Source organism: Pavona decussata, unplaced genomic scaffold (assembly GCF_977016875.1).
Source record: "Pavona decussata unplaced genomic scaffold, jaPavDecu1.1 SCAFFOLD_233, whole genome shotgun sequence".
NCBI classification, from domain to species: Eukaryota; Metazoa; Cnidaria; class Anthozoa; order Scleractinia; family Agariciidae; genus Pavona; species Pavona decussata.
In genome coordinates this window covers 729,075-753,398 of record NW_028145638.1, presented here as the reverse complement: position 1 = coordinate 753,398, position 24,324 = coordinate 729,075, and the positions used below count along the sequence as shown (strand labels likewise).

The following is a 24,324-nucleotide window of genomic DNA, read 5'->3' as shown; positions in this document are numbered from 1 at the left end:
TATCGACGCCTATTTTTTTTAGACACGGAAAATAATCATTACAATAGTATATTAAAATTGCTCTAGTTTGGTTTACAGGAAACGCATTGAAGTTACCAAGTTACTGTGAATTCTCCGCTCTACGTTTAGGGTCGCAACTTAGCGTGCGAGCGCGATGTAAACTCGTTCTGATGCGACCGTTGATGCTTTTGTGTTTCCTGACATGCGCAAATCAGGGACCAGATTCACGCCCCGTGAAAGAAGATTCACGAAGATTTATCCTAATAGTATGTTATTAAGAACTCAGGCTTACAGCACATCTTAACTTTGGAATCAGCCCTCCTCAAGAATCTAGCCCCAGGGTAATTTCCAATTATATGAGTCTTGCGTTTGGTATAAGATCATTTAAACTAGCGGCATTGTCAGTATCTTTTCAGCGGTCTGGGCTGGAACGTTTTTCAAACTTATGAACTAAGACATCAGTCGTATTTGGAAAGCAGAAAAGCCGACAGAATACTTTGGCAAACAAAATCCACTCTGATGCACTAAGTATTACAATCCAAACTGACGAGCTTCGCATACATGACGCAGCTAAAGCCTGACGCACACTTGAGGAAAGAGCTGAGCAAACTGCCTCCCGAGGCCAAGCAAGGCAATCAGCTCAGCTGTTTCCTCAAGTGTGCGGTTGAGTTTTCGTGAGAATTTCGCCTCGCGAGGCGAAATCTCAAATATCAAAAATTGATAGATATTTTCCTCACGGCCTCGCGAGGCGAAAAACTCACGAAAACTTAACCGCACACATGATGAAACAGCTGAGCTAATCGCCACGCGAGGCAGTTTGCTCAGCTCTTTCCGCAAGTGTGAGGCAGGCTTAACTAGGGAAAAGCAATATCAAAATTAGTTTTTTCTTTATTTTGTCCTGGCAATATTTTCATAGCTTTGTTATAACACGGATTTAGCGGAAACAGCACTATCTGGGAGAGCGCGGTTCAGTTGATTTCCCACACAGCTGTTTTCGATTCAGTCTCCCTGAACTTTCATGAGTATTGCCATTAAAAACAAGTAAAGAAAGCCTCTCTCTATTTCTTTAATAAAGTAAGTTTTAAAATGTTTTTTCGTCATGCAGTTCGATTTACAGAAACGGACGAAAATTAGAAGGGGCAAGTATTAGTAGCTGCAGTTGTAGCGAGAAAAGGGGGTTTCTGATGTAGTTTTGAATTCTCCTAACCTTCTATAATTGTTTCTATTAAAACGTTTTATTTTTGCACAAGAAAATAACTAAAGGAAAATGTTCAGAATCACAGCTTAAACACATCTGACCCAGCTGTCTTCAGATATTTACCTTAATTAAGGCCCTGACAAACAGAAATTGTTTTCAATATCTAAAGGCATAAGATTTTACTTTTGACTTTCAAATGTATTTATGGCCCAGCGCCAACTTATCTTAGTGATCTTATTAGTATAAAATCGAATTCATTATATAATCTTAGGTCTACTGGTAAGCTCTTATTGGACCATCCCAAGGGAAAGATGCTTACAACATTGGGAGCAAGATCATTTTCAACAGCAGCTCCGAAATTCTGGAATGGCCTACCAGTGGAGCTTCGTCAAGCAACATCACTTAACAGTTTTTAAATCTCGATTTAAAACCTACCTTTTTAAGAAGTATTTTTTATAGTTTGTGACTTAGTTTACTTTATTCTCACGGTAATGTATTTTCGTTTTCTCTTAAATATGTGATTGTAAAGCGCTATTGATCAGAATATGTAAATACGCGCTATATAAATTGGTAAAATATTATTATTATTAAGATATGGCAAGTTAGGAAGACGGAAAAACCCACCTGTCATTCGCTATTTTTAATCTAGCCACACCAATTCCTACCCCTGCCCTCCCCCCCCCCTCCCCACCTCCCCCGATCCAGTCTGGTAGGGTGAAAAATACAATACAATCTGCAATTCCACAGCGACAAACCAATGAGTGGTGCCGGATCACCTGTAGACCTGGATCAGCAAATTGTTTCAAATACAAAATACTGACGGCAGTCAGAACTTGAAAGTTAGTCAGAACTTGATAGAAATCACAACAAAGGTTAGAATAACTTTTATGTTTCTCGCTTTTCTCTTTCGTTCAGTCCCCGAGGAATTTATTTCCGCGTGGCAATGTCGACTTCAATTTGTTGACTTGACTTGACTTGGCTTGACAATCGTTTAAGCCGGATAACAGCTGATAGAATGATGAAGTCGGGTGAAACCAGGGATAAGATTTTTAGAAATTTGTAAATCAGTGTAGTAATGATTGTCTCTAAATCTGCCAGTCAAAATCGACAGGCTTTCAAAAATTTGGGTTCAACAGGGAAATAAACTATTGAGATTTTGGTGGCCGTAGATGAGAATTCATATACCACATTTCATCGATTTAGCGCCCATTCTCGAAAACTCGCCCCGTGTTGTCATGGAAACTGAAATAACCACTAAGTCCATATCAATAACATGAAACTTGAAATAGCCTATTACAGGAAATTAACGCTTACATTAATTCGAAACTAACGCGAATTTAGAGAAAATTTAATTTGAAATGAAGAAAATCAAACGTACCAAGAAGCCTAAATTTCTAAATGAAAGAATTATGGGGAGCACGGAGGTTTCGTATTCTCACAAGGAAGAAATATTCCATGCCAAGAAGGACATGTACAATTCTGATAAGAGTAAACCTTAGATGTCCTGAACGATGTATTCATTGGTTGAAAACATGCTAAACGAAGAAATCATTTCAGTCTGCTGTTTAAAATTTGAACTGCCATTGACAAAGAATTTGGGGTATTAGTAGTCGAAAAAGACCTTTTCATGATGAATTTCTGACGCCATCTTGGTTCGGGAGCAAACACGACCAAAATAACAGCCAGTTTTAATGTGTGGAGTATTGGCCGAATTTGAGCCTCCGTAACTCCGCTCAAATTTGTCGGATTTTGACAGCTAACATCTCTTTAATTTTAACAGGCATTAATGTACGATTAGTGTCTTAAAAACATAGAGAACAGATCCGGACTATAAAGGCCATAAACTAAATGTTAAAACTTTCAGCTGTACAAAGCCTTCTGTACAAAATATGCAAATTTAGCGCGACTAATGACAGTTTATGAACGTCGGAGCGTTTTCGATCAGGTTATGAATGTCGTATGACATGCATGAGATGTATAAAAATAATTTTAAATTTTTCAAAGTCCGGCAATATTCATGTTTGTGCGGAGTTGTCTGGTTAGTTAGTCAGCCAAACGTCCATACCGTACAGTAGTCGTGTTCCCTAGGAGGGGAGGGGGGGTGTATTATAGCTCTTCTGTCAAAAGTGGTATATAAAAGGGTAAGGGTTTAGACCTCGGGTAGAGTCTCCCCGTATAACCCCTGGTCGTGCCTCCCCTCCCCTCCCCCCCCCTCCCACCAAAAACTGTTATGTACAGGCCTCTTAGATATTGGAAAACTGAGGGGGAGGGGAGGGCACGGGAGATGAGCCAAACATCGGAGGACTGACGTTAACACAGTGGTTCGCGACTAAATCAATAGATAACTCTTATCTGACTCTTTAGAAATACTTTCTCGTTATGGGGAAAAGCGTTAAATTCAGATCAAAACAGCAGATGGGACTCTGAGGTGAAAGGTCCTTTCCTTTTGCGGGAAGTCGAAACTTACCCATCAAAACTGTCGAGGTTAAATTTGCTTTTTCCACGAAACGTTTCTTGAACCGGGCGCTTATTTGGACACTTTGAGTAGCAAGCGTGAACTGGGAGAGGGAGGGGGAAAACGCCTTTCCCTCTGTAGGCTTTTTCCCCCCTCCCCGGGCCGATGAAAAATGCCCACCTCACTCCCCCCCTTCCCCCGAAAGACGCCGTAAAAGACGTTAGTATTTTTTTAATTTCAACAGACAGACAGACGGACATACAGACAGCCTAGCTTTATTTCAGCACGATTAAAATTAAATCTCTGCAGCTTGTGTGGTCGTGCAAAGTAATAAGAACAAAAAAAATATAAAATATATATACACAGTAAAATCCTCACACCCTTAATCCTATTTTAAAATTCCCTAAAATTCGCACGTCTAAAATTGGCCTTGGTTACCATCCTGATTTCCTGTTTAGCGTTGACTGCTCGCCCAAAAATAGTCCTCGTCTGCATTCATTAAATCGAATCGCTTTGCAACTAAATCATTAAATGAGCGGCTGTGAAAATTTTGAAAAGATCACTCATTAACTTCTCCGACAGGCAATTGCACCTGGTAGTGCCAGGTCACCTGTGCTGTGCTCAATCAGCATGGGATGTAGTTGGCTCATATGGATGGTGAGTAGTGTTCGCTATCAGTTTGCATCGATATTTTGTTGAAAGCTAGTGCTTCGCTCTTCGTTCTAAACATTTCAGAACCGTATTTTTTATACATCTGTCTCATTGTATTTTCTTGCCAGGCGAGTCAGATTTGGAGGTCGTAGATCATAGCAGGTATGTTGAATTTTAGCACGAGGATTTTATTTCCGGTAAATTCTCGACAATTGTATCTCATCAATCTTTTCTGAGTCGCAATTTTTTCTCGCTCAGTGAATCATCCGTATAGAGTGAATTGTAATGAAGACTGTCGCTTTAATTCGTTAGATAAATAACACAGCCTCGCATTTTCTACGAGTGGGTGTGTATAAAAACAAGGCTTAAAAATTAACTTCGCAGATCGGCGGTGGGTTACTGCGTTTGATCTGTCTGGGTTCAGCATGGGCCAGTCGAGCGGCCAAGAGAAAAAGTTTTCTTGAAAAATTCACCAGCAAACGATTATTAGAAAAGGAAACGATTCAACTAAAAATTGTGTCGCAGGTGTGTTTCCAAGGGAAGAAATATTCAAAATATGTTTTTCTACGCCGGAATCGGGGGAAGACTGTTTACATGATTTGCATACTCCGCCGTATTTGCTTGCCGGTTTTTTCTTGAGCTGAGCTGAACGAGTCACGTGTGATGATTGAACCAATCATATCGATCCTTCCAGAGGCGTTCCCGTGATGCTCTGGTTTGTCTATGTTGTGGTGCGCGCGCGTTTGGTTTTTCACGACCCCAAAACAACATGTCGTCTTCCGATTCTGTAATGACTTCTCCTAGTACCATCATTTCTTCCGAAAATAAATTAGCTGCCTTTTCTCAAACTCAACCGGAGAAGCCTTTCCACTACACGTAGGTGTATTTTGCGATTTTCTGTGATTTGCTTCCGCCAGTATATGTTGTCATAAATTTTTTCCTTTCGAATCGTCCAGGTACCTGAAGGAGTTTCGGGTCGAGCAATGTCCGCTATTTCTACAGCACAAGTGTACAGCTCACAGACCATTTACCTGTTTCCATTGGCACTTCATGAATCAAAGAAGGAGGAGACCGAAGAAGAAAAGGGATGGCACTTTTAATTATAGTCCCGATGTCTACTGCACTCAGTACGACGAAACGTCAGGGATTTGCCCTTCGGGTGATGAGTAAGTTATGTACATAGGGTTTTCTCTTGCATTATCCTGGTTTATTTTCGAAGTCAGGTCGTTGTGGCTGTTTATTTATGGTATGATCCATCAATCGCTGAATTAAGATCCTTTTCTCTTTCAGTTGCCCCTATTTACACCGTGTAGCTGGCGATGTGGAACGTCGCTACCACCTTCGTTACTACAAAACTGCAACCTGTGTTCACGAGACCGATACTCGAGGATATTGTGTAAAAAATGGCCCGCACTGTGCGTTTGCCCATGGCCCCCTTGATCTAAGACAACCAGTTTATGATATACGAGAATTACAAGCCATAGAAAAGGAAGAAACCGACGTAGGTCAAACAGGGATAGAAAATAACAAAGCAGTTCTAGAAGATCCCCGCTGGCAAGGTTTGTGCAGTACTGTACGTTTCTCTAATGTACACAAGTGGTATCTTCATTTGCACTTCCCTTGTGATTTGTTTTGCAGCCGTAAAGTATACAATTTCAGTCATTTCGCCCTGTTATACATTTTAAAGGTAGTAAATAAGTTTAACCTTCTAAGACTTATGATGCGACCTCGAAATTAAGATAAGGGTTTAATAACACTTTAGTTCACTATATTTTCACTTGATTCTCGTTGAAAACGAAATTTTCTGACGCCTGGCTGTTGGAACCCATTTTCGCTGAAAAACACGATGTGTAATTCGCTTCCTTCACGATAATAAATACTAATGTGTTGAAATATTCTCTTCCGTTTAACAAAGTTCTGGGTCTAACAGGGTTATTCATTATTTATGGACTCTTCCATTGTCTTTACGGTTAAAATCTGATCGCAGTTAATCTTTAATCCTCTACACTTTGTTTGAGGTTGAGGATTTCCCACTTTACATCTCACCTTTCGCTGAAAATTTGTGCTTTTTCCCTTCTCTTTGTTGAGCTAAGCAAACGTACTAACCCTTGATGTTGAAATAATTGAATGACATTGTTTAGTTTATGATATATAATATTACAGATGTCTGATTTGATCAAAATTTATGTGTTGTTATAACATTTTATTGGTGTTTATATCAGTGGCAACAACACAGTGAAATAACAGGCTTTATATTCTTATTCAGTTAGAACTAAACCGTAATGGTTTGCCTGTATGTTTTAGATACCAACTATGTCCTATCAAGTTACAAGACTGAACCTTGTAAAAAGCCACCCAGACTTTGCAGACAGGGCTATGCCTGTCCCCATTATCACAATACTAGGGATCGTCGACGCAGCCCAAGAAAATTTAGATACAGGTTAGTGTGTCAAAGTTACATTGGCCAGAACCGGCCATCGAGATCAGTCAGATTGCAAACAGAATGCGCTAATTCAAGACTGGTTACGTACCAATCCATCATTCATTCAAACTGTCATGCGCCATTTTCAGAGTGACTCATTTTCATAATATTATTGGTAAGGTTTTAGAATAAGCCGTTCAAAATGGCACATTCCATAAATTGTTACTCGCTGACAAATGTGACCAGTCATATTTCCTGACAAATTGAAAACTTCATTACCAATCACCCTAGCCTGGTGCATTCTGAACTGTTGATTTGCATAATGCCTGAGGTTACATCACTTTGCTTTGTCCTTTGTCTAACTGTAATAAATAAGTACCATTGCTATTGCTTGCCTGACACTACTTTTGGAAGCTGACTTCCTAGTTCATAGAACAAAAAATTCTAATGTAACTTTGTACTCGTAAAATGCCAACTAGGCTACTTGATATTCAGATTGCTTTGGTTAGGGTAGTGACATTATTCAAAACAACTACCACAGACAGCTGTATCTTGATGATTTTGAATAAAATTCATGCATCTGTGTCTATTAAAAGAATATAATATAAACTATTGGCTGTAATCAATTGTAGTCATCTGTTGCAAATGTGCAAAGCATGCCAGGTACACAAAGATATTTTGAACAGAATATACGTAAACAAATTTTAAACTTGACACAATTTCTTGGTGTGTTTTCTTTATATTGTGTGTCTGTATATCATGCACTTCTGTTATAAGATCTTGAGCATCATGATAGTGATAATGACAGTGATAGTTAACTCCTCATAATTTTTCCTCATAATTTTGCTTTTTTGCTCAAAGAAAGCATGGTCTTATATAGTTCATGGACAACTTATACAGAATATATGCAAAAGACCTGGCATCCCCAAAATATTGCTCTACTGTCGTCTAGTTATCTCATACACTGTCTTGTTAACTTTTAAAAAAAGAAAAAGCAGAGTAGAAAAGAGTTACCACTCTGACCAAACTTTTCAAGGTCTAGCTATAAACAAGCTAGGGGAATAGATTAAAGTTGTTTTAGTTTTTTTCTTTTACTGCTAGAACAGTTCAATGTTTCCATCAGCTAGATCAACATACCAATTTTATTTCTGGTTTACACCATTGTGCACAGCATTTTTTTTACTTCCAGTGTGTGTTGGGTGTGCAAATTTTAATATAAATTTTGATTAATTCAGCTGACATATGCATCCTAGCTACACAATGTGTTTGCTACACGTGTAGAGCTAAAAACCTTTTCAAGCATTAGGGTTATTCCTCTGTTTTGCAGTGTCAGCTCTGCTACACATGATGGGGAATTCAAATTTTCTCTCTGTAGTTATAATGAAATGCTAAATATTAGTCAACGGTACTTTAAATCAATTTGCATTTTGTACAGACTTTAAAAGTGGTTTTCTGAAAAGTCACCCCAGTTCCCTCTTGGAAATAAACAGTTTTGAAACTTGATTTATCACTATTGTGTAAAATGTCTGCAAAACAAGTAAGGTGACTCCTCTTTTTCTTTTTAGATTTTTAACCACAAATAACATTTGCCTTTAAACAGAAGTAACAAATTTGATGATTTAGCTGATTTTCTCAGTAATACTGATCACAAATGGTTTTGAAACAGATTTGCCGTTGAATATAATTTATGCAAAGCAATAAAATACTATGAAATGAGCTGTTGATTATTCTCTTCAGAAAATAATTCTTTGTTGTTGGAAAATACCTATTTAAAAATTACAACCATTTTTCTTAGAATTAAAAAAAGAATGCATAAATTATCATATTTCAATTCTTTGTTTCTCAAGAAGAGTGTGGTGATGATCACCTCTTTATTTCAATTTTGGGGTAAACATAATTGTATAGGTATACTATATAATTGTATAGGTAACGTGATGAAATTTATTTCAGAGGATTTGTCCTTAAAAATGAAAGGTTGAATAAAAAATAAAAATGAAAAATTGAACAAGGGCAAAAATAAAAAAAATTGGATCTATGCCTACAAAATAACATTCTCGACACTATTTACGGTAGTTTCTTTTTTGTCAGAATTTACAACTAGCACCCAATTACGTTTAATCTGCAGGGATGTACCTTGGTTTCGCTGCTGTACTTTTCCGCGGCAATCTTTTAATGTTTACACTGGGTTTGTTTTAGGGATATATTTTTTAATGTATTTTCACCTTCTGTAGTAAAGTTTGGTATGTAGCTTTTCTCCTTTGTACTTTGGTTCTCAACAGATAGAGCCATTGTTGCCAAGTCATGTGTTTTTGTGAAACCTCTTCTGCTGACTTAGAACATAACTTAATTGTCCTGTTGCATAGGTATTTCGCTCCCTCAGAACTTTTATGTTTTTTTTTTAATTCCCAGGTCAACTCCTTGTCCTCACGTCAAGCATGGGGATGAATGGGGAGAACCAACAAATTGTGAAAGTGGCGATAACTGCCCATATTGTCACACAAGAACAGAGCAACAATTTCATCCTGAGGTATGTAATATTTAAAAAAGATTTACAGATTATGAAAACCTTGAGTAGACACTTGGAGCGACGACGCACACCATCTTTCAACCCATGATTTTAAGTCTCTCGTTAGCTCTCTAGACTAATGTGATTAGGGCAAGCTTTCAGCCCAAAGCTAGAGTTTCCAGGTGTCTTATGAACACCCACGCTTTGAAAAACTTCACCAAGAATTCGCCTAAATTTTTGTGGTTGATATTCCTGTCGGATGCCATATTTGTAACTTCTGTCAAAAAGCCTGGCTTAACAGTAACAATAGATACAGTACATGCTGTTTTAATCGCATTTATGTGTGGTTTTGTACTGCTTTTAGTAATAATTATTGTGTTTTGTGTTGTTCTATTTTACAGATATACAAGTCAACAAAATGTAATGACATGCAACAGACCGGCTATTGCCCCAGGGGACCCTTCTGTGCTTTTGCTCATGTTGATCGTAAGTATTTGTAATTACTGGAAACCAGTTCTACTTGTCATTTTAATACAGCAAGGTGTTTGACGTGATATTTGATTAGGTGTGGAGGCTTAAGCCGCCGTTACACATTGAAACTTTTAGCTGAAACTTGTGTGCAACGGTGCTGCGAAACAAGTTTCACAAAGTGGTGTTACACGGTGAAACTCTTGTTTTTTTCACCACTGCGACCGTTGCCAGCCGTCGAGAAGTAGAAAGCGGCTCTACTTTACGTGAAACTTGTCTCGCAATGGAAGTTCAAATCAAAGGCTCCTGTGAGCCAACTCGTGAATGCAGATGACACATAGCAATTGAAATTTAGACGGCTACGGAAACTTCCTTGAAAGCTAAAAGAAACTATATCTTTGCCTGATTATGTAACGAAAAATAACCATTCTTGTACTCTTGTATCCTGATGCGCCGATTAAAAAAAAATCACGTGTTTTTTTATTCAAAGTTCATAGAAGCACGCCATGTGCAGCTACGTCATGCAAATTCATGTCCCCGATAGTCCGGGGCTACTGGATTTTGTGATCGGGCTAGTGGATTCTAACCATCACTTGCCCGATGGGCAAGTGAAGTTTTTTTGGGAATTAAAATTACAAAATTACTGTAGGGCAAGCCGATCTCACAAAGGGAAATCTGTTCAACAAAGTATCGCATTACATTTCATGCCCGACATAAATGCGTGAAATTTTTCCTTTGGAGTTCAGTCCACGTAATCCTCAAGTAAAAATAATGAACTATGACAAGCTCTTGCTAAATAAGAATTATTTATCGACCGCGTCCTTTTGCTTCCCCATAAATTACCAGTTGTAAATTTCGAAAATGAAACATTTTTCCCTTTGAAACCTCCATGAAAGCTGACAAGATCTTAAAGTTTTCATTTCACCAGAAATTTGCATAATTTTGTTTACGACGTCAATGATGCGTGACATGGCACGTTCCGCTTTCGCGTGAAAACTGACAAATTAAATTATTTTTAATTAAATTATTTCTAAATTAAATTATTTTTAATTCTTAAAAGAAACCGCACTCTGTAGAAAAAACGAAAAAAACCTATAACTTTGCTCAGATTCAACAAAAAATCTCCATTCTTACACTAAAATGATTGTCAAATTATTCTCTACAGAATGAATGAGAGAATTCTGACGCGTCGTGAAAAAAATTTTCACCTTTTTTCTTTTTTCACTAATTGAGTTTACGACCCCGGACTTTCTGAAAAACTGAAAAAACTTGTAACTTTGCTCAGATTGAACGAAAAATCTCCATTCTTGCACTAAATGATCGTCAAATTATTCTCTACATATTGAATAAGAATTTCCTGATGCGCCGTGAACAACAAATGTTCGCGTGTTTTTTTCCACTAATTGAATTTAAAACTCATTCACTGCGCACGCCCGAAAGTAAATGACAAAACCGACCGACTGACCGACTGACCAACTAACCAACCAAGTCCACAGTCAACTATCGCTATAACTCGTTCATTGCGCTACGCGCATTCACGAGTTAAAAAGTTTTACAAAACCGACCATGTTACATGGTGCAATGGCCGCTGAAACTTGTTTTGCAGCACGGTTGCACACAAGTTTCAGCTAAAAGTTTCAATGTGTAACCATGGCTTTAGTTTTTGAAATTTTGCTTTAATTAGTAAGTTTTCAGTACACTATCAGATTGAGGAATGCTGGATTTTTAATTTGAGAATTTCATCCAACAGAAGACACAGTTGCCACCAGAGAAGCTAATGGGGAACAAAGTTTTAGTCAGGTATGACATTCAAGTATGGTTAAATATGCTGCTTATCAATCAAATGATGGCTTGTTTTTCGGGGCAGGAGGCACACTGAGCAGAGACATGTGGCCAGCTGCTTTAGCGCTGCATGAAACAAAATATTGTTGAAAAACAAAATCACAGTTTTCTACCTCCCTGATTTCAAGTTAACCCTTTCTGACATGTTTAGATCACAGCAGCCAACAAACAGCTTTGCGTCGTAAACGTGTCAATGTCAGAAGGGTATTAGAAATTTACTGTGGATTGTTCTTAAAGCATGTCAAATCTTAGCTAGCTCTTCTCAAATTTGATCTTTGTAATTATATCAAATTTTATTGAAGAAAGAGATGAGCTGCTCACCAAAAAATAATTTGTTTCTCTGATTGTTGTCTTAATTTATTGTGAATCAGCCTGTATGGCCTCTCTGTCTCACTACAAATTTGCTCTCATACTGGCTCAGGTTTTACATTAGATTAGCTTCTTGCAAGGTCATCAAACCTTGGTACTTCTCGCAAGAGGTTGTTACCGGCCTTTTCTTTTTGTGGAAATGTAAAAGCCTGTTCTAGCTTGTCAAGCTTGGATCGGTTGCTTTTCTACGAGTGCCTGACATGTAGTTTACTCCTGTTTATTTACAGTTTTACTCAATGCCTCCGTCACCTCTTAGTCCCATCGATAATAGCACTGGTATGATGTCTAATCTAATACAATCAGTGGGAAAACCAGCGCGATCCATGTCAACATCGTCAGGAGGGTCATATTCCAGTGAACCATCAACTCCATCTAGTTTGTATCCAAAAGCTCCTGGTTCTGAACGATCTGAGCGCAGTGGAAGCCGAGAGGATGAACATCAGGTGGGCAGAAAAATATTTTCATCATATTCAGGCCTGTCATTAAGGGCTGTACATGTAGCTTGCAACACTCAGAACAGCTAATTTTGCCTGGTAGAACATTGGTGCTTCAGGTCATGTTGACTGTTGTAAGTTCAGTTTACTGGCAAAATGACAACTTTGTTATGGCACAGGCAGCCCAAGTTTGCGTCACTAGAGAGCGTGCGATAATTAATAACCAGTGAGACGATGACCTTTGAGTGCAAGCAGCCTTTGAGAATTTAATGCATTATAAGACTGTATGGGAAATAAAATACTGTCGATTATGAAGGTTAAAAAACGCTAAATTTAACTTTCATTCAGTAAAACGAATAAAACTGCCAAGTTCGCGGCGTCACTAGTGAGCGTGTGATAATTAATAACTAGTGAGACGATGACCTTTGAGTGCAAGCGGTATTGGGTTACGGGCAGCCGTTGAGAATTTGAACGCATTATAAGACTTTGTATGGGAGATAAAATATCGCCAATTCTGATGCTTTTAAAAAAATGCTAACTTTAACTTTCATTCAATTAAAACAATAAAACTGACTCACCTCTGGTGTATTCTTGTGTGTTTTGGGGTTTATTTTGCCGTTTTGGGCATTCTTTGAAATCACTGTCATTCCCTTCATAAGACGGAGTCAAGGCAGCACACTATGCCATTGGTCACTCGTAACAATGGAGCGGTCCGAGATGCCGCTGTGGGGATGGGGTAAGTGCTGTACATGAAATGACTGTACCCCCATCGGGTGGAGTTAATTTGACCTCGGACCCAAGTTCCGTGACCATTTTAAAAATCATCAACTGTTGGAGAAACGACACTATCGTGGAATCGGAAGCAGAAAATGCTCATTTCCAACCAAGTGAGTGGGCATTTTTGACGATGAAATATTCACCGAGGTTTGTGAATGATGGGACTTTAGCTTTGCGTGAAAAAATCGCGGCTTAGATGGATTTTCGAGGCACAAACCGCCTCTGAGCGGACTATGCGAGCTTACGGTCGAAATCTTAGTATGCTGCCTTGACTCCGTCTTATGAGGGGAATGACAGTGATTTCAAAGAACGCTCGAAACGGTGAAATAGGCTACAAAACTCACAAGGATACACCAAGGACTCACAAGGATACACCAAGGGTGAGTCAGTTTTATTGTTTTAATTGAATGAAAGTTAAATTTAGCGTTTTTTTAAGCGTCAGAATCGTCGGTATTTTATTTCCCATACAAAGTCTTGTATTAAATGCGTTCAAATTCTCAGCGGCTGCCCGTAACCCAATACCGCTTGCACTCAAAGGTCATCGTCTCACTAGTTATTAATTATCACACGCTCACTAGTGACGCCGCGAACTTGGCAGTTTTATTCGTTTTATTGAATGAAAGTTAAATTAAGCGTTTTTTAAACTTCATAATCGACAGTATTTTATTTCCCATACAAAGTCTTATAATGCGTTTAAATTCTCAATGGCTGCTTGCATTCAAAGGTCATCGTCTCACTGGTTATTAATTATCACACGCTCTCTAGTGAGAGCCTGTGGTTACGGCTGTGGAATTTTGCTTAATATTTTGACAATTTAACCAGAGACATGCCTCTTAGATGCCCAGTATAGTGCTAAGGTGGTCACGTCAAAAAAAGTAAAATTTGTGAAATTGTGGTACTTGATGAAGTATTTGGAAAATGCACCAAGACAAATGTCCAAGCAAATAGCTTCTAAGGCAGTATAGCTAGAGGGGTGTAACTATTCTATTGTAACAAAATGTGTTCAGTCAGCAATATTGCTGCCTGAGGATGCTGCATGCTAGTACAGAGGTATTTTATACAAAGCCTTTGACTGTACAGGAAAAGCAGATCTTAGCAAGAGCTGTGGGAATCCAAAAAGAAATTTGGGGGTAATCATACATTTTTCAGAGATAATCAAGCAACAATAATGTTAAAAAGCTTTAAAATTACATGTATAGAACAGTGTATGGGATTTGTTGCCCAAATTGAAAACCAATTATCTCTGAAAAATTTATGGTTACCCCTAATTTTCTTTTTGGATTGCAACTTCCCTTGCTAAGCTCTCCTTTTTCCGCATAATGACAAACTGCAAAAATACCTTTGTAGTAGTAGAAATGTCCTTTAGAAATGTGAGTTTCTCATAACATCTCAAGATGTGCAGAACGTACATGTTTGCACAGTAACAAAAGGAGCCACCGTACTTTAGTCAACTTCTAGGTTTAGACCAGGGTACACCATAATTATGTAGTACACTGATACCTTCATGATATGATTTTAAAAGGTGTCTCATGTTTCTAATTTGTTTAATTCAGGCATACATAAGAAAACAGATTTTGCAAATTGAAAATGATCCAACATTAGATGATGCTGAGAAAGCTAGAAGAAAGCAGGTATTGTGATTACTGCATGGCTGCTGGAGCGCTGCTTTTGGAATTCACTTTTATCATCCACCAGGATATTTGTTGTTATGGCATTTTAGTGTGTGTGCGCAAGCTAATGTGATTTCCAAACCAGTGCAGCTGGCAATAATTTGTTATCGCTTCATGTGACAAAACTTGTCTCTCTCTCCAGATCTGTGGTCTCAGAATACTGGCTTGTTATGTGGCTGTGTTGCCGACTTTCTATTGGTTCTTCTTGTGAAATAAGCACAAGCACTCCTTAAATAGCACAAACATAAGGAAAAAGGGGAAATGTTTCTTGTCTTATGCTTGTGCCTATCTCAAGCCAGTTCCCGCGTCATTTTTCACATGCTTTTGTTTATAGCACAAGTGGTAACCATGCAATCTTCATAATGGATTACACGGCACTTTGAAATCACATTTGTATTTCAAATTTAAGAGCCTGTTAAAGGAAAATAAGAGGTGGAGAAATGTGACTATGCAAACTGTCTGTTGTCTGTCAAGTATCTCCACTATGGCTTTTGTCTAACTGAATTTCTGAATAGTTTATTGCTTTGTTTGTATTAACAGTGATTTGTCAGTTGTGAATCATGCATCTTGAAAAATGTTATTGGTTTTTGTTTTACAACACTTGATCAATACAACACCCCTCAATTGTCTTTTTAACTCGTGAATGCGCGCATGCGCAATGAACGAGTTATAGCGATAGCTGACTCTCGACTTGGTCGATCAGTCGATCAGTCGATCAGTCGGTTTTGTCGTTAACTTTCGGGCGTGCGCAGTGAATGAGTTTTAAATTCAATTAGTGGAAAAAAACACGCGAACATTTGTTGTTCATGGCGCATCAGGAAATTCTTATTCAATATGTAGAGAATAATTTGACGATCATTTAGTGCAAGAATGGCGATTTTTCGTTCAATCTGAGCAAAGTTTCAAGTTTTTTCAGTTTTTCAGAAAGTCCGGGGTCGTAAACTCAATTAGTGAAAAAAAAAAAAACGTGAAAATTTGTTTCACGACGCGTCAGAATTCTCTCATTCATTCTGTAGAGAATAATTTGACAATCATTTTAGTGTAAGAATGGGGATTTTTCGTTGAATCTGAGCAAAGTTATAGGATTTTTTCGTTTTTTTCTACGAAGTGCGGTTTCTTTCAAGAATTAAAAATAATTTAATTTAAAAATAATTTAATTAAAAAATAATTTAATTTGTCAGTTTTCACGCGAAAGCGGAACGTGCCATGTCACGCATCATTGACGTCGTAAACAAAATTATGCAAATTTCTAGTGAAATGAACACTTTTAAGATCTTGTCAGCTTTCATAGAGGTTTCAAAGGGAAAAAATGTTTCATTTTCGAAATTTACAACTGGTAATTTATGGGAAAGCAAAAGGACGCGGTCGATAAATAATTCTTATTTAGCAAGAGCTTGTCATAGTTCATTATTTTTACTTGAGGATTGCGTGGACTGAACTCCAAAGGAAAAATTTCACGCATTTATGTCGGGCATGAATCGTAATGCGATACTTTGTTGAACATATTTCCCTTTGTGAGATCGGCTTGCCCTACAGTAATTTTGTAATTTTAATTCCCAAAAAAACTTCACTTGCCCATCGGGCAAGTGATGGTTAGAATCCACTAGCCCGATCGCGAAATCCAGTAGCCGCGGACTATCACACGAATTTGCATGACGTAGCTGCACATGGCGTGCTCCTATAAACTTTGAATAAAAAAAACACGTGATATTTTTTAATCGGCGCATCAGAATAATCGGCTTATTCAATCTGTACAGAATAATTTGACAATCATTTTAATAGTACAAGAATGGTCATTTTTCGTTACATAATCGGGCAAAGATATAATTTCTTTTAGCTTTCAAGGAAGTTTCCGTAGCCGTCTAAATTTCAATTACTATGTGTCATCTGCATTCACGAGTTGGCTCACAGGAGCCTTTGATTTACCATACAACATCTGCACTGTGGCCACACAGCATGTGTAGACTCTATCACAGTCTATGGCACTATAGCAGCATTACAGTGCAATGCTCCTTACCGTGGCCACCCAACAAACTTTTTTTACAAGTTAGCTGCGTCACTTGCCTGTTGGACTTTGCAAGGAGGCGTGACCATTAATCAAATTCGCGTATCCCAATTGGCTAACATGTAAAAAAAGTTTGTTGGGTGGTCACGGTAAGGCGTGTCACACTGTAAAATGTTGACTTATTCTTTTATCAATTTATTTACAACTGAAGCTGGAAATTCTGTTTACGGTCTGTAAGATGTCCCTGTTTCGTGTACATTTGACCAACTGATTTTTTTATTCCAGAACATTGTTGGCACAAGACAAGCATTTTCTATTCCTTCATCCAACTTCTCAACAGTATCTGCCAATGCTCCACCATTCTACCCTGCAGCAGATACAGTGGAGTCAGTAGTAGAGAGTGCACTAGATGATCTTAACCTAGATGATTTTGATGTTACTGAGCTAGAGAAGGAGCTTAACAATGCTTCACCGGTATCGTCATCATTGGGGGATCCCTTGTCAGCACTGAACATATCCCCCATGTGCTCAGCTCCTGTTTCTATCCCTGGGGCTCCTGAGGAAGCACCACCTCAAGCGTTTACACAGTCACCCACCTCACCATTAGGGCAGTTTTCCTCTTCATATGGCTCTACATCCCAGTTAATGTCTGGACAAAAGGTAATATTTTGATACAAATGTGTTGGTTATGACTGTCTCTCATGGTCTTTTTGGAAATAACTGTTCCAACATGAAGGTTAATTTGCTACAGTGTTGTTCAAAGCCTGTCCTAATATCCTTTCTGGGAATTTTGGGGAAGCTCCAGTAAAGGTGACAGGGGCTATTGTTGTGCCTGGCCCGTAATGCCTAAGGTGTTTCACTCCAACATAACAACCATTCAAATAGATGAGAGATCCTCGCAGTTAGTCCACGCAACTTAAGAGCGGATGTCTGCAAATATCAACCAGAGGTGTGCAATAGCGAAAAATTCAAAATTCTCAAAAAAATTCACAACATAGCCCACGGTAAATTATTGCGAGAAATACATGTTTTACTTTGATCCGATAAGTATTTTTGATGTGAGGCTATGATCTTGAATTCACCGAATTCGAAGTAAAACATGTATTTCTTGCAATAATTTACCGTGGGCTATGTTGTGAATTTTTTTGATAATTTTGAATTTTTCGTTATTGCACACCTCTGGTTGATATTTACAGACATCCGCTCTTAAGCAGTTGAGAAAAGAATTGAATCCCGTTCAAGCCTGAATTTTTTTCAGGCTTTCTTTTCGCAACTGCTTAAGTTGCATGGACTAACTGCGAGGATCTCTCATCTATTTGATCTTTCATCTGCAGTTCAAAATATATGTTTCATATATTTACTTTTTGTTTGTAACAACCATTGACAACCATTAGACAGTCATCGTGCCTTAATTTTGGGTTATAAGGCCAGAAAAAAGATTCCAGGGGAATAACTTGTCATAAAAAATAATTCTTTATGACAAGTTACTGTAAATACTGGCAAAATTAAAACACCTTTTTTACAGACAAGTTTGTGCTTAAAAACAGGGGTGTGTTTTATCTATGAGGACATCTGGAAGAGGCTCTGAAAATGTCCATGAATCAATCCTTTTAAGACAAATTGATGAACTAGCCAATTTAGGTAAACAGCGATAAATTAGCATCATGAAACTATACGATACTCAATACTTACTAGTCACTGCTTTGTAAGTTTGGTTAAATTGCCCCCTTAAAGGAGAAGTGCCATGGTGTTTCTGACCTTTTTTTCTTAAAAATGGTGAAATAAGACCTTAACTTAGCTACAAAATCATTCTAGAACAACGAGAGGAAAGAAATCAACTCAATTCTTGAAAGGAACGTCTCTTGATCTGTTCTAGCGCATTTTGGAAACAAAAATGAGAGAACTTGAAAAACGTGAGCCTAACATTTTTCAAGTTTCAATCCATTGCGATCTACTCTGTCTCTGACTAGAAGCACTAATCGACAGTTTTGTTTCACTGGGGTGATAATTTTTGTTACAAAACTAGACAATTATTTCCTTGTTTCTGTTGACAGACAAACGTTTTTGGGTTTTCAAATGACGTCAAATTCTTGTGATACTTCCCCTTCATGATGTCAGTAGAAATTTCATTGTTGTTGCATTTCTTTTCAATTTCACAGGGATCCAACCCTTATCGTGCCAGTCCGTTAGTAAGAGGTAGTAGTCTACACTCTACTGTTTTTGACCCACTCACGGCTCAGCTCCATTCACCCAAGTCACTGGGCTCTCCCCAGATGGCTTCACCGTTGGGGCTCAGCAATAGTTCCAGTGAAATTCAGCGACTCAGTGAGGATCTGATGGCTGCCAAGACCAAGCTGGCATCGTGGGAAGAGTCTTGGGCACAAGCTAAGCAAGCTTGTGATGCATGGAAGAAGGAGGCTGAAGAATCAGCAAAGAAGGCAAAAGAAGCTGAACAGGATAAAGTAGAAGCAATTATGAAAAAAGAAGAAGTATGTTTGTCATTCAGTGTCCTGAAACACTCGTCAGTATCTAGACAGTAATTTGGCCAACAAGAGTACATTGTGCAGTTCCAGAAAATATCCATACTCCCCCCATGGAAGGTTTTTTGTTTGCACCCCCTGTCCCCCCAGGAAGTTCCAGTTTAGCTTCATATGTTGCCTCTAAAATTTTGACTTTGAAGAGTCCCCCCCACCCCCTAGGAATTTCCGATATCCTTCCATGGGTTGCAAAAAGCTGGAGTGGCCCATACCCTTCACTCGACATTGTAGCATCTAATCATAAGATTTTTTGTAAGTCAATAATTTGGATCTGTGTATTCTTCCTGCAGGCGGAATCTCAGTTGAACAGCATAAAACAGGAAATTGAAGATATAAAAAGTAATACTCATCTACACACACTTAACTCAGTGGAAGATATCACAGATTTACCACTCTTAAAAATGAGACAGATTCACCGACAGCTTAATTCGGATTTAGAAAGATTAAACCAGGTAAGTAACAATGTTTGTCCAGTTTTTTGTTTAATTTAGTAATAATGATGTGGTTCATTTTTTTTGTGAACTGTGTCACTGCACTATAAAGCCGTCATGCTGTTTGCATTCATACGTATATTGTAATACTGGTCATTTAAAGAAATTAAAAGTTTCCTCAACTGTGAACTCTCCCCCATCGGCAAGTTTGAACTAAAATTTAATACCACCAATCAATAAAAAATAATAATAAAATAATTAAAAAATAATACTTATAGGGCTTGGAAGGCCATCTGGACTTTTGAGAAACCAGCATAAAAAATTATAAAATTTTAGGCGAAACGGGAAGGTAGTTTCCACCACCCCCACCCCTGGCAGGGGAAAGGAATAATATACTGTCTGCTATATGACTTACCACAATCTGTCCTAGATATGCTTCTGTATGTACAAAACTGTGCTGCTTGTTTGGTGTCTAGAACTTGAAGCTCGATCAGAAAATGCAACACCGGTACTTTGTGGACTACATTGGCTGCTGGTCAGTCAATGAATTCTGAACAAAATCCTTCTTCTTACTTACATGGAGTTGAATGACATTACACCAAAATATCAAGCTGATCCCATTCAGCGCTATACACCAACTAAGATCCTCTTGAAAAAATCTTCTTAGAATACACAAATCTAATCTCAAGTTTTACAGACGGATCTTTTCAAGTTGCTGCACCAAGACTGTGGACTATATTACTCAATAGCATATTTATCTAACCAATCTCTCAATGGTTTAAAAAGCAAGGTGAAACATTACTTTTCAGACAGTTAAGTGCAACTTGATCTCAGAGTTTATTCTTTTAGATTTTTAATTTAAATGTAATTTAATTTCCAAATTATGGCGATTTTTTTTATAGCTGTCACAATATTGTAAAGCACTCATTAAGCCCATGGAAATGGCACCATATACTGTAAATGTGTTTTATTATCATTTATCATTAATAAAACCATTATTTCTAAATTCTAATGTGACCTGAATCCATACAGCTGAAGGTTTGTCAGTGACCTTTGTTTCAATTTCAATAGGTTAGTTCCTTATGAATGAAGTTGATCATTGTATTTTAGCCATTGACCTTGTAATTCCATTGTTATTTTTAATTGTATTTATTGAGGCTATCTATATTGTAAAGCGTGCGAGAGCATCTGTTTATGATTCGCGCGCTATATAAGTAAAAAATTATTATTATTGCTATTATTATTATTATTAATCATTTATTGTTTGTTAATTTATTTTTGTTTATTCGTGTATTGAGTTAAATGTATTTTGTCTTTTTTCAGGTGATGTACAGTAGAATAGCCCTAGTTTGCAGTCTTTGTGAAGAACAACAGAGATGTGTAATGACAGCGCCATGTTTACATTGTACCATGTGCGAGACATGTGCTTCACAGAGAGTAGAATGCCCAGCATGTCATGTTCAAATTTCACAAAAAACCTTGATAAATATACCTATTTGAGGACGTAATATATTACAGTTAGGCAGCGTTTAGCCTGTTTTGAATTCCCTCTTAGGACTTGATATGTTTAAAAATCTATGAATTTAGCTTTTAAGGTATAATTATTAATGCATATATTATTCAAAGAATATTTCTTAGGGATTATCAATGCTTGTTTCATTTTCAAATTATTATTATTATTATTATTACCATTATTATTACTATTATTATTATAGTTATTATTATTATTATTAATATTATTTCTTTTCTCAGTAATGAATTTATTGTGAACTTGGAGGTCAAAGCATTTTTGTGCTGGATGTACATTATTTAGTGTATTTATCAGCACTTCTTATTCTAAGGATTATAGAATAATGTCAAAAGATATGTTGTCTATTGCAATGACAAGCTGAAACAAACAAATTAAACAGCTGTCAGTTCGTGACTCAATATCACTTGTTGTGACACTTCATAAACTTCTGGGCCCGGTTGGTCAAAAGCCAATTAATACCAATCCATTGAACAAGGTTTTCATCTTGATCGTTGAAAATGGGAGAAGGCTATTTTTAAGCTAATGGTAAAGAAAAGTCTAGGTCAAAACTGAGGGAAAAATCTTTTGAAGAATCTGTATTAAATAGTCATAAAACTAGCATCAAAGTTCATGTTAAGCCAGGATTAGCTTAATTAAGCCTTGAGCAACTGGGCCCTGTTCCCTGCACCCCCACCACCCTCTTGACTTACCATGACCTAAATTGCTATCAATAGCAGTTATAGTTAAGAGGGGTCCAAAGTATTTACTTTGGTTTTATGTTTGTCTAAGGCTGAGCATATGCATAGCTGTGTGAGATAGCGGTGGTTAAGCACAGGCTACCCAAGGTAGCTGCCCCAAAAATGAGCAAATAAGCCAAAGATCAAATGAACCACTTCCTTGATACCACATCCCCTGTGGGTTAGGGGGAGGAGACGGCTGACATTTCAGACTATTGAGTTGTGAACCTGGTAATGAATAACACAGCAGTACACTCACAGTGAAACCATTTTCCTAGCATGCAGCACACTTTGTCATACAGGTGTTCATCGGGGTTCGTACGGGTCATGGAAAACCTGGAAAGTCATGGAAATTTAGAATTTAGAATTTAATTTTCCAGGCCTGGAAAGTCATGGACTTTAGGTGTGGGTCATGGAAAGTCATGGAAAATGATGTTTGTTAAAAAGTACAAAATAAATTGGGTTTTTTGCAAAGAAAATAGTAAAAACATACCCAAAATGAAAGATGATTTCCGAGAAAATGGTCAAATTTAGCTCATGGAAAACTTGGAGAAGTCACGGAAAAGGTCATGGGAAGTCATGGAATTTCAAAAGCTCAAAAGAGTACGAACCGTGGTTATGAAAGTCCGGGCAGCTTGCTATCATTGACCTGATGACAAGGGAATTTGGGGTGGAGGCTGATTTTCCCCTAGATTTTCCTTGGGGGGCCTGCCTTCCCCACTAGCTTGCAAAATGGTGGTTCTGACACACTTCCAACTTAAATGGCAATGTCAGCTATTTGGAGGCCAACTTTGAATGGCCAAGAAACATATTTGTGTAGATGGAAACATCGAAATGAACTAGTGTTAATTATTTTTGGCTGCGGTTGGCCAGGACTGAAATGGATTTCAACTTGAATAAATTGGCCAACTTTTTCAAGTTCTTCCTATATAATATTTTCTTCTCGGTACTTTAGGACCAATTTGATGTTAGAGGAAAGGTATCTTGTCAAATATTTCAGCAGGCACAGAAAAATCTCTGTGACATTACGTGCCCCTTTAACTTGCTTTTAAGACTCATTTTCATACTTTTAGTAGAACCGTAATTTTATGGTAACTATTTCCAAATTGTGTGATGTTACTTCACACAGCGGAGGGTTCGTATGGGTCCTGGAAATCCTGAGAAGTACTTGAAATTTAGTCAAGCATTTTCCAGGACTGGAATGTCCTTGAAATGTCAGGAGGTCCTGGAAAATCCTAGAAATCTGTAAACTCAAGTAATAAAGTTTTCTTGAAAGACATTGAGGATCATCCAACAACTTAAAAATACTTAATGTGCATTATGGTCCTGGAAAAAACTTTCTGAAGCCTGGAAGTTCCGTAGAGTGTTTCTCTGTGAGTCTGTAATGCATCAGTCAATTCCAGCTGTGCCCATCCCCCCCCCCCCCCCCCGCGTTTCCCGTATTTAGTGCCAAATAGGTCATTCTGCAGATTTGCGTCCTATCTAGAAGTATTCTAGAAGAAACTGACTGAATTTGCCAATGAATTGGTCATTAGAAGAGGCGAAAATGTTATAAGGTAAAAAAAAGTGAGATGGTCAAATGCCCTGAGGTGCAGTGGACAGTGCGGGAAAATGCCCCACTATTGCCCGGGGGGGATGGGAACAGCTGGATTTGACTGATGCATAACTTAAAAGAGTTCACTTTGGCTCAATACTTCTGGTACCAAGGCAAACTTACGACGAGGAGATCGTTGGTACGCACATCCAGGTCAAAATCCTACCACGCCCACAAGGAAAGCTATGGTTCCGTATCAGAACTAGGGGTGAGAGAACAAAAAAACGAACAACAATGCTCCCAGACCTAAAAACAATGGATGTTTGGTTTATCAACAGAGTTGATAAATGAACGTAAATTGGCCTCTTTACTTGAATCACTACGGTGACCAATTTACCTTGATGAATTAACTCTGTTGATAAACCGAACATTCGTTTCTACTCCCCACCGATGCAGCACCACAGTCTCTTTGTAAATTAACCCTCAATCCATTTGCTAAAAACAATGGAGCTGCAGATTATCAGGGTCCAGTGAAAACAGAACCAGCTGATAGAACTAAGAACAGCTACAGACCTTAAGCTACTGCAAGAATAGTCTGCATGTGATCTGAATCTTCTGTATGGAAGGAGACGTGTTTATGGAAAGAAAGAATCGAACGCGCGCGAGTGCATATTCCTTTCCTAGAGCTGCACAGGCTATATGAAAACTTCCAAGCATGACCTCCGTCACTTTAAAATAGCAGTTCTCTTCCCTTTGTAAGGGAGTACTAATATACCGG

General features: G+C 38.0%; 1 protein-coding gene across 3 annotated transcripts; it reads left to right on the top strand.

Moving 5' to 3' along the window:
- The first annotated feature begins 187 nt into the window (after positions 1-187).
- LOC146458233 (putative E3 ubiquitin-protein ligase UNKL) lies at positions 188-21,694 on the top strand. 3 transcript variants are annotated; one of them, XM_085090972.1, is made up of 14 exons: positions 188-266; positions 4,433-4,466; positions 5,261-5,470; positions 5,595-5,863; positions 6,609-6,744; positions 9,136-9,253; positions 9,634-9,718; positions 11,451-11,500; positions 12,139-12,354; positions 14,676-14,753; positions 17,083-17,457; positions 18,957-19,286; positions 19,625-19,786; positions 21,089-21,694. In XM_085090972.1, exons 1-14 carry the CDS (start codon positions 203-205, stop codon positions 21,263-21,265), a joined length of 2,304 nt encoding a protein of 767 aa, XP_084947098.1. In that variant the 5' UTR covers positions 188-202; the 3' UTR covers positions 21,266-21,694. The 3 variants fall into 3 exon arrangements, with proteins under 3 accessions (XP_084947098.1, XP_084947099.1, XP_084947097.1); XM_085090973.1 differs by lacking the exon at positions 188-266 and adding an exon at positions 4,289-4,310; XM_085090971.1 differs by lacking the exons at positions 188-266; positions 4,433-4,466 and adding an exon at positions 5,032-5,180.
- The last annotated feature ends 2,630 nt before the right edge of the window (positions 21,695-24,324 follow it).